Here is a 10,981-nt window from a genome sequence, read left to right on the forward strand (position 1 = left end):
TTTTTACTAAACAGCTATTGACCAAATATGAAGGAAGAATACACATTTTTACACATGCAAGAGTTTAAAAAAAAATTGAACTACCACATACCCAGATGACGATAGTATCTGGCAACTTACTCTTACAAAATAAGAAAGGAAACCAAGAATGAGGAAAATATGGGCCAGAGGAAACAATGGGTCCAATTCAGGAGAGCCTCTCTAGCCTGACAGTATCCAGCAAACCTATGTAGTAATCAGCTTAGACTGGGACAGTAGGATGGAGGGCCCTGGGGGGAAGTCACTCAAGGAAAAAACACACTTGCTAGAATATGTAATATAATCAAGTTTGAAATAAAACAAGGCCATGACAAAGGCAAAAGACACAAGAATAGAAGGAAACTGGCAACTCCAAGGGAACAGAAATGGGATATGAGGGAGAAAATATAATCATAATGCATTAATTGACTCTGCATGAATGATATTAATGATAAACATCTTAGAGTTCCCCAAGAGACAAAATATTTAACCACATTTATAACTCAATACAGTGTAAATGGTATACATCTTATAAAAGTAAAATGTTTGAAATTTTTGGTGAGGAGGGAAGGAGAGCTCAAGGTGGATTAGAGATGCTGATATGGTCATCTTACGAAATGGGGACTAAAAACAGACTGCAGTTGTGAAGAGAAGAAATGAAGGTGTAGTAATAGTAAGTTTAAAAGATAACTGTGGGGGCGCCTGGGTGGCTCAGTTGGTTAAGCAACTGCCTTCGGCTCAGGTCATGATCCTGGAGTTCCAGGATCGAGTCCCACTTCGAGTCCCACTTCGAGTCCCACTTCGAGTCCCACTTCAAGTCCCGCATCAGGCACCCTGCTTGGCAGGGAGTCTGCTTCTTCCTCTGACCCTCCCTCTTCTCATTCTCTCTCTCTCTTATTCTCTCTCTCTCTCAAATAAATAAATAAAAATCTTTTAAAAAATAAAATATAACTATGGAGAAACTAAGTCTCGTAATAGTACTTGGAAGAATGAAGAAGAATGATATCTAAAATGGAAAAATCGAGGAAAAAGAGATGAGTGAAAAATGTGTACATATGGAGATCAGGTTTGGGGGTGAGGGAGAGTGAGACAGAAGATAGTAGCTTTTTATTATAAGCCTTTGGTAGTATTTTATTTTCTTAAAACAATGCACTGTGTTACTTTAATGGAAAAAAAGTCAAATAAGGGAAGAAAATCAGCTCATGGCTCAGTCAAATCCTAAATTCTTTTGCATAGGAATTCCTCTGTCCTGTGAGAAAAGTCCAAATCTTTGTCCTGTGACCATATATGCACTTTTGGAAGCTACCATCAAAGGGAGGAGTTTGTGAATATTGCCCTTTTTTTTTTTTTAAAGACTTGACCACAGATTACAAGTTCAAATAATTTTGTGACTCTAAAAGGAAATGAGATAGGTGAAGGTAAGTTGTTTTTTTGTTTGTTTGGTTTTTTGTTTTTGTTTTTGTTTTTTTTGTAACTCTGAACTCAAAACCAATGAACTGCAATGAGTTTACTGTTCATGGGTTCTCTCAGTGCTTGGTGACAGTTTAGAAGTGAACACAAAGAAAACAGCAAAATTAATATCCCTTGCCTTCTCCTAACCTCAAGATTTTTAGCAGCGAGGTTTCACATTGTCGGGCAGAAATGTTTAACACAAGCATCTGATATTCATTCATGTCAACTGTTGCTTTTTAAGAAGGGTATTCTTTTTTAAAAATACTAACCTTCTTTTAAAGACTGCTTCAGAAGAAATGAATGTTTCCTCCTTGCTATTCGCTTCCAATGCTCTCATTTAAAAGTTCAGTCAGCTCTAGGAAATTGAAAGGAAACCCCCTTGCTACATCCAAAAAGTCTCTTCATTCCATATGCAAAGCTTCAGGATAGTCTCCACGGTGAACAGCATCTCCTGGGTCCTCAATTCCACTTCCAGATGGAGCCCCCAAGATAGACAAGCAGCTCCAGGCTCTCAAGCCTTTTCCAGATGACAGCCTCCAGAAGGATGAGTGTGGCAGGGACCTAATCCTCTGATTCCAGATGTGCACATGAATACGTTGGGGCATCTTCTCCCCTACCAAATGTAATCCCCAAAGGGAGAGAGCTTTCCAACAACTCTCCACAGTAAGTCTCCCGGGAGCTAAGTCTCCAGAGATCAAAGCCTTATTTTTCTCTCACCTCTCTTCTCTCTTCCTATTTTCCAACCTCAATCCAAAATGCTATGCTATTCCTTACCTGGGTCAAGGTGCTTATTTCCGGGCACACCTTGGGGATTTGATTATTCCGAAGATCTAGAGTCTTCAGGCCAGGCAGTTTTTCTAATGCTGAGGGCATCTTTGTTATCTTCTTCCCATTCAAGGTAATGATCTTAGTGTTTTCACCACCCTTCAGTGCTCTTAATAACAACCTTTCACTCATGGACTTAAAAGAGAAATATAAGAGGGAGAAGGTAATCACTAGGGATTAAGTTCCTTATTGTGCCTCTTTAGAACCTCTAATTACAGAACTGGTGTGTCATGGAAACAAAAACATTCTGAGATCTACCATGTTGAAGATAGGAGGCATCAGAGTGTTACCTGTGAAAAAGATAGGAAGAAGAAATAGCTGATTCCAGATTTGGGGCAGGAAATATGCACGATGAGCCTAAGATATCTTATGCTAGATTCTAATGCCAGAGACATGCACGTTATCAGACTAGTGAGATCACATATCAAAAGGACACAAAAACCAACTTCTAGAGGTTGAGGTTCCCACTGGTCTAAAATGGGAAATTTGAGGATCAGAAACAATAATCTATAATGAAACATATGAAAACACATTAAAATCTAGGAGTTCATAATGGTATTTTAAAAATAAAAGAAACTCATTGATTACAAAGGGATTGCTGAGAAACTTACTCATAAGCCTGCAAATTGATAAAGGAAAAAAATGAAGCATCTATTCTGCTTTTCCAGTATAAGTACCTTTTAGTATAACTTAAGGGTTAATAAGGTTCCTATTCAAAGAAAAAATAAAAGCTTATAAATGAGGAGGGAAAAAATAGATTTAGGAAAATCACCATTTTTGCAAATCCTACTGAAATAATGGATCTCACAAATATCATAATTGGATGCTTCTAGGGGTGCCTGGCTGACTTAGCTAAGTACCCGATTTCTTGATTTTGGCTCAGGTCATGATCTCAGGGTCATGGGATTGAGCCCCAAGCTGGGCTCCATCATAGAGTCTGCTTGAGATTCTCTCTCCTTCTCTCTCTACCCTCCACCCTGCCACTCACACACACAGTTTCTCTCTCTCTCTCTCAAATAAAATCTCAATAAATAAATAAATAATAAAATAAAAATAAAAATTCTAATTTAACCTGAGTCCTAGTCCCAAAACCCATTACATGGGTATATTTTGTTATAGCAGAAAATTCTTTATCAGAGAAGACCAACAAAACTCATATAGCCTTTGGCCTTAGATAATTGTGGGAGCCGATTAAGCCATCTATGTAGGGCTATTGTGGATGTGTCTGGTGCTGTGCTTGCTCCAGGATTCAGGGATGCTGAAGGAGAAGATCTGGCAGAAGTGGGAGAAGCTGCAGGTTCCATTGTTAATTCACACCAGTGAAGTGAGCCAGCAGATCAGCAACAGGACACGTTACTGACACTCGAATGCCTTCATGCTAACTTTCCAAGCGTCTGCTTGCCTTGTGCCTTCCAAATGTGCAACATGTCTCTTGTGGCTAGGACTGGGAAACTATACAGGGAAGGGGATTCTGAGATATAGTCTAAGTTTAAATTGATCCAGTACAAATCCACCACACCACACCCTTCACACTTATCTGTTTCTCTTTCTACTGCTATTATCACAACATGGTCTCATCATCTCTACTGTATTACTGCCTGCTGCCATTATATTCTCTGCCATTCTGCCATTACATACATTGTCACGGCCATCAATCATCTTATAATACATCTTACTCTATGATAAAGCTATAATAAATAAAAGTCTTTCATTGGCCCCTCATTGCTTATAAGTTAAAATCCCAACTGAGTTGGAATTAAAGTATCAGTCTAGCCCTAGCGTCATTAGATGTCATTCCCTTTCACAAACCTTCTGTTTCTAGATGACCACCATTCATCAGGAGCATCAAATATATTTAGTCCTTTGCTTATGCCATTCCTTTGGCCTATATTCCTGGCCACTTCCTAACTGTTCCTAATCCTTTCAAGAGTCTGCTCAAGTATTTACTCTATCATTTTCCTTGAATTGCGATCTTCTCTCTGAGCAGAATTGCTTCCATGTTTGTTTCAAGGGGACTTTATACAAACTCTAATTTAGGATTTAATACTTTGTATTATTGTTCAAGTCATATTTCTTGCTATGTGTTTGAACTGCAATCTCTATCACGTTTGGCATAGAATTCAGTAAATGTTCATTAAATTAAAGTGAATTTTATGCCAAGGAGTTGTGTGAAAGAGTACCTTATATAAAGTCTATTAGTAGCACAAATTAACGTTCTTGAAAATATAGGAGAAAAGACATGTGAAGACACAGAAGTTTAAAACATTAACTATCTGTTATGCACTGTCCAAGATGCTTAGTATATGAATATGAATAACAAGTTATTATCTTCAAGGGGCGTAGAATCTAGGGGGAAATCAGAAATGTAAATTGGTCATTCATTCATCAAGTATTGTTTTCTAGTTTCACTGAGATATAACTAACATATGACATATAAGCTTAAGGTGTACAAAATAATGATTTGACATGCATAAATGCGGCAAAATGAAAGCTACAATAATCAAATATTCATTAAGTGCCCATTACATACTAGGTACCATGATTGCACTGAGGCACCTTGGTTCAAGAAAGATTTCTTGCTGTTGACTGCTGAGTCTAATCGTAACAGGTTAAGAAGAATTAAGCAGTTGATGAAATAAATGTAAGGAGGTGGGGGATGAATTTAAATAAAAGGAGTGTGAGAAAAATGTTCACAGGCATGAAATACACGGGACCATGGGGAATGCATAAGTCTAAAGAAAGGAGTGAATGGAAATGATGGGGGAGAGGTTCACAGGACCAGTCATAAAGGAACCCCCTTAAACGCTATGTTAAGGACTGGACTTCAACCCCTAGGCCCGGGGAGCCACTGGAAAGTTTAGGTTAGGAGACAGTCTCAGATTTGCATTTCTGGAAAATTCACTTTGGCAGCATGAAGGAAGGGGGAGTATAAGGGAGTGGCTCTGCGGACAGGGAAGCAATTATGAGATTTTTGTACTATTCTAGGTGAGAGGAAAAAGGGACGGGGGAAGAAAATGATAGGGTATAATGTGGGTAGGATTGCCATTAGAACCTGATCTCGTAGGTACATTAGATTAGATGTGAGCCACAATTTAGGGTGTAAAGTGGGGAAATGAGAGTGGGGTAATATTTGGTAGGATAAGGCTGTGACACAAACCCAGTTTATGAAGACATTAAAAAACTAGGAAGAAAAAGGGGATGGGGTTTACTATTTCAGACTTTGGAGTTTTCACCTGCATCTTAAACATGCTCCCTATAAACACTCAGCTGAAATGGCCTCTGAGCTCTGCTGGGTTGGGCTCATGGAATGCAGCCATCCCCAGCTTTCCCAGCAACCAGAAATCAATCTATTTGCAGGAAAACTGAAAGAAATCACCAGTTTTTTGAGAAGGCATCATCCTGTGAACTCATCATAAAACTAGGAACTTTAAATTGAATGTTAATCTAGAATGTGAAAGTGACTTCTGTAAACTGCAAGTAAAACTGGTTTTATCTCTCTTCTCATCAGTAGAATAACAAGAATACCAGTCTATTCCACTGAGATTGTGTGGGAAATATCTAACTGATGATTATAAACTACTTTAGAAGTATACAGTGCTGTAGGAATGCTAAAATATATAGCATCCTAGAATCTCAAGGACTTCAAAACAACCAGAAATTTTATTTAATTTATATTTATGAATTTAATTTATATTATTTAAATTTTAATTAACATCTACAACACATCTACTAACATTTATTAACATCTATACTACAAAAGAAACTGGCTAATTCCTATGACAGGGGCCCCTGTGACAAAGGATTTTGAGAGGTGTAAAAATGCATTAAAAACAATTGTTCATAAACACGGGTTATGGCAGGAACCAACACACTTGAATTGTTTTGGCAAGCTTACTTTGTGATTTAAATGTGGTGTGAGATTTGGGTTAAAGTTTTCAAACATGAGCAGATGCTTCATGTACTAGGAAGCTACTGTAGAGATTTTCTGTCCTGTAATAAAAAAGGGCACTGGCTTTCTCTTGGTTTGTTTTCTTTTTAAATATGGAAATGGAAGCTTTGAATTAAAGGGTTTTAGATTCTCAGGGTGCCTGACTGGCCCAGTCTGTTAAGCATCTAACTCTTGGTTTCAGCTCAGGTTGTGATCTCAGGGTTGGGAGTTTGAGCCCAGCATCAGGCTTTACACTCAGCTTGGAGTCTGCTTACAACTCTCTCTCCCTCTCCCCCTAAATAATAAAGAAATCTTTTAAGAAAATAATAAAAAATATAAAGGACTTCGGATTCTCAAAGGCCTGCTTTCTGAGGTCAGCCTTGCCACTTACTGGCATTGTGGCTTAGCAAGTTGTTCACTCTCAAAGTCTTCAAGTCTCACTCCCATTTTTACAACAGAGATGAGAATACCAAGCTGGCCTGCAAGGACTAAAGCCCACTTATGTAAAGCATTTAGCACATTAGATAGTAAATGCTCAATAAAATGTAGTTCTATTTTGTACATTTTAAATCAAGATCTCCACCTTTTGTTAAATCTCAGATGTGCATGTACCATTTTGGGACTGACTAAGGTGGTAATATATGTCTAGTGTGTCAAGGACCTGTCTCTCCACTGTGACCTGTACTACACTATCCTTTATCCATCACTACTTCAACTTATTACTTAGATATCTGAATGTACTCTCATTAAAGGAGTTTAAATAGGGAACTAGGTGAGGATTTGTCAGCAGTGCTATACAAAGAATTCTTACGTTGGACATGAGGTTAGAAATATACCAGCGGTTCAGAGACTTTAACAAAAGAAACAATTTGTAAGAAATTCAGTTATCAACTCTTAATTTTGCCAAGTATATTTTGCTATGTAAAGTCATTTTATTATATATATCTTTTAAGTGGGGGTGGGGGGAGGAACAGAAGGAGAAGGAGAAGCAGATTCCCCACTGAGCAGGGAGCCTGATGTGGGGCTTGATCCCCAGACCCTCGGATCATGACCTGAGCAGAAGGCTGATGCTTAACCAACTGAGCCACCCAGGCAGTCCCAAATAAAGTCATTTCTAAAAATTCACTTTCCTCTATTACCACCATAATTTCATCAAAGGACATTTTAAAGCTCTCTGGTTAAAAAAAATTATTTATGATAATTGACTCTCTCTGCTTGACTTATTTCACTCAGCATAATCTCTTCCAGTCCCGTCCATGTTGCTACAAAACTTGGGGATTCATCCTTTCTTTTTTCTTTCTTTTTTTTTTTTTTTTTTACAGCTTTATAAACATATATTTTTATCCCCAGGGGTACAGGTCTGCGAATCGCCAGGTTTACACACTTCACAACACTCACCATAGCACATACCCTCCCCAATATCCATAACCCCACCCCCTCTCACAACCCCCTCCCCCCATCAACCCTCAGTTTGTTTTGTGAGATTAAGAGTCACTTATGGTTTGTCTCGCTCCCAATCCCATCTTGTTTCATTTACTCTTCTCCTACCCCCTCAACCCCCCATGTTGCATCTCCTCTCCCTCATATTATCATATGGTTTCACTTATTTGTGGAGCATAACAAATAGCATGGAGGACAAGGGGAGATGGAGAGGAGAAGGGAGTTGAGGGAAATTGGAAGGGGAGGTGAACCATGAGAGACTATGGACTCTGAAAAACAATCTGAGAATTTTGAAGGGGTGGGGGGTGGGAGGTTGGGGGCACCAGGTGGTGGGTATTGTAGAGGGCACGGATTGCATAGAGCACTGGGTGTGGTGCAAAAATAATGAATATTGTTATGCTGAAAAAATAAAAATTAAAAAAAAACTGAAAAAAAATTATTTATGTATATTTCTTGAAATCAAATGAATTTGCTTTATGAAAAATTCATCATCTTACACAAAATTTTATTTTGCAAATGATATCAGCTTACAGATCAACAATAGATTACCACTAGGTTAGATGAACCTCTCATATATTACTTAAACACCCACACACAAACAAATACACTTATACATAATTTTTAGAAGTTTCTACCAAAAGTTAAATAGATAAAAAACAGAAGGAAGTAACCAATTAAAATTAAAAGTAGAAATGAAAGTGAGATAAAACCAAGCACAACAAGGTAACATTTACAAAGTCTATGGATAGAATTAAAGAACAAAAAGGTGAACCTAAAGGGGGATGGTATGATGCCAAGCAAGATTCTGGCTTGAGCACGAGGCACCCTTGACTGAGACATGAACTGTACTTTCCCAGACCAGCTGGGGATGGTGGTGGGCAAACCGAGTCCATGTGCTGGCTAAAGGCCACAGCCTCGACTCAGTCCTTACTGAGTGCTGCCATGAGGAAGTCCTGGCCCAGCGTTGACAGTTCTGATTTCTAGAGGTAGAAACATGGACTTTAAGTGAAATCCTCCAGTTCTTAAATACTGCTAACTAATTCACATTTGAATGTTCTGTGAACCACTTCAAACAAAATACCTATCCGGACCTCATTCAGCTTCCCAGGATAGCAGTTCAGGTGCAGCAAGGCAAAAAGAGTCAAGGATAACATCCTGAAAGCCAGTCAAGGGAAGAAGTATGGCCAGAACAGAGCCTAAGGAGGAGGAATCAGCAGAACATTATTGTGAACGGCAAGACAGAATTTCAAGGGGCGAGTGTCTACAGCATTAAATGCAGCAGAGATTTCCAGGAAGATGCAAGAACAGGTAAGTGATCACTGGTACCACTTTTAGAAGCGGTTTCAGTGGAGTGGTGGTATTAAACCCAGGCTGTTGTGGGTATTCTTTGTGAAGCTTGGTAAAGTGTTTTCTTAATTCACATTAATTCACCAATAATATTAAAAAAGTTAAAAATCCATTAAAGAAGATCATAACCAAACCTGAAAATTCTATTTTGATCAAGAATCTTGACAGCTCAATTCCAAACAGAATATAAATGTCAAACTTTGAGATAACAGATAAGAAGCAAAACAAATGGGCGCCTGGGTGGCTCAGTGGGTTAAAGCCGCTGCCTTCGGCTCAGGTCATGATCCCAGGGTCCTGGGATCGAGCCCCACATCGGGCTCTCTGCTCAGCAGGGAGCCTGCTTCCCTTCCTCTCTCTGCCTGCCTCTCTGCCTACTTCTGATCTCTGTCTGTCAAATAAATAAATATAATCTTAAAAAAAAAAAAAAAAAAAAAGAAGCAAAACAAATACTTTAGAATTTTTACCTTATTATCTCAGATTCTTCCTAGGACTCATAATGGCCTGCAAGCTACAGAAAATCCTCAATGCTGAATACCAAGAGCAGCACTGAAATTCCCCTCATTACAGCATCTCAAGCTCTGCTTTGTGAACCACCTTGATGATCCCACTTTTCCAAAACAAATCATTAGCCTCTCTATCACACCTGCCTCCCTTCCAGGTGACACATAGGCAAAAACAAACAAAAAAGAAACACAAACAAAACCCCCACATATACAAAACACAGCAAAATAACCATTATTTTCATATTTGCCATAAATTATAGAGCATTTACTAAAATCCTAGATTCATTATCTAAACTTCCATATTTACTTGTATCATTTTCCTACTAAAGTAAATGTTACTATTATTCCCGTTTCCTAAAAGCAAACTGGAGCTCTAAAAGGTTAAATATATGCACAAGTTTAAAAAATAAGTGACACTAGGTCTGATCCCAAATTCCAGTATTTCCAATACATGTGAAAATGTACATTTGTACTTTCCAGTACACATGCCTGGCAGGGCTGCCTCTCTGGGTACTTTCCTATTTGGGTGAGGCTATACGACAAATTCAAGCCAATGAATGGAAGAGTGTTTCTTCTGAACCACATCGTTGGAGTCAAACTCCAGAACAGTCTCCTAGAAAAGTTTAAGACAGTGACAGCTTAGGTCCCAGGGTATAGACATGGAGCACAGCTCCCAACCAACTGGCGAAATATAGCCCACACAAGAAATACTCCCTGTTGGAACAGTCACCAAGATTTTTGAGTTGTTACCACACTCCGACTTAAGTCTATCCTGACTCCTACCACCAGTGGTCTCAAAAGTCAAACACATCTCAGTGGGTTAGGATACAGTATGAACATAGGACAGAAAAAGTTAGGGTCCAGAGCTTTTCAAAGGATGTTCGTGTAAAGTCTAGCATTAGGCAGTTGCCAAAATTATCAGACAAGTAACTCTGTCTCATGTGCCCAATTTTTATTTTAAATGGTTTTCCTTAGAATTTTCCAACCTCATTAGCAGGAAAATGTAAAGATTTACTAAGTTATTCTCAACTGGGAGCAATTTTGTCCCCAAGAAGACATTTAAAATGTCTGGCGATATTTTTCTCCCTCGCATCTCTGGAGACAGGAGTATTACTGGCACTCAGCTGGCAGAGCCCAGCAGAGCTGCTAAGTATCTTATAACACACAGCATGGCCCTCACAAATCATCCAGCTCAGAATGTCTGTAGTCACTATTGAGAAACTCTGGTAGAGGTGTAGAATGCCTTTCTGATTTCAGGGGGGAAATGTCTGATTCAAAAACAGCAATTTACTTTTTAAAACTAGGTTATTTTTGTCATAAACTTATGCATTGGGTTCTCATTAGTCCTCATGGTGATACTGTATTGGTTAAGATTATAAATAGTAACCGGAGTTTCCTTTTGTCAAGATAAGGGTAACACAGATAATAAAAATCGGGAGAAAGGTTGTAAGTCATTCCTGTTCAGAGA

General features: G+C 38.7%; 1 protein-coding gene across 1 annotated transcript in view; it reads right to left on the reverse strand.

Annotated features, from left to right (window-relative positions):
- Positions 1-2,581, reverse strand: part of LRRC69 (leucine rich repeat containing 69) — a 108,072-nt gene extending 105,491 nt beyond the window's left edge. The window contains 1 exon segment of the mRNA XM_047728133.1: positions 2,245-2,581. Within this exon segment, the coding sequence (XP_047584089.1) occupies positions 2,245-2,427 (183 nt within the window). The 5' untranslated portion in view covers positions 2,428-2,581.
- Between the last annotated feature and the right edge of the window lie 8,400 nt (positions 2,582-10,981).

The sequence above is a fragment of the Lutra lutra genome, chromosome 4 (genome assembly GCF_902655055.1).
Source record: "Lutra lutra chromosome 4, mLutLut1.2, whole genome shotgun sequence".
In the NCBI taxonomy this organism is placed as follows: Eukaryota; Metazoa; Chordata; class Mammalia; order Carnivora; family Mustelidae; genus Lutra; species Lutra lutra.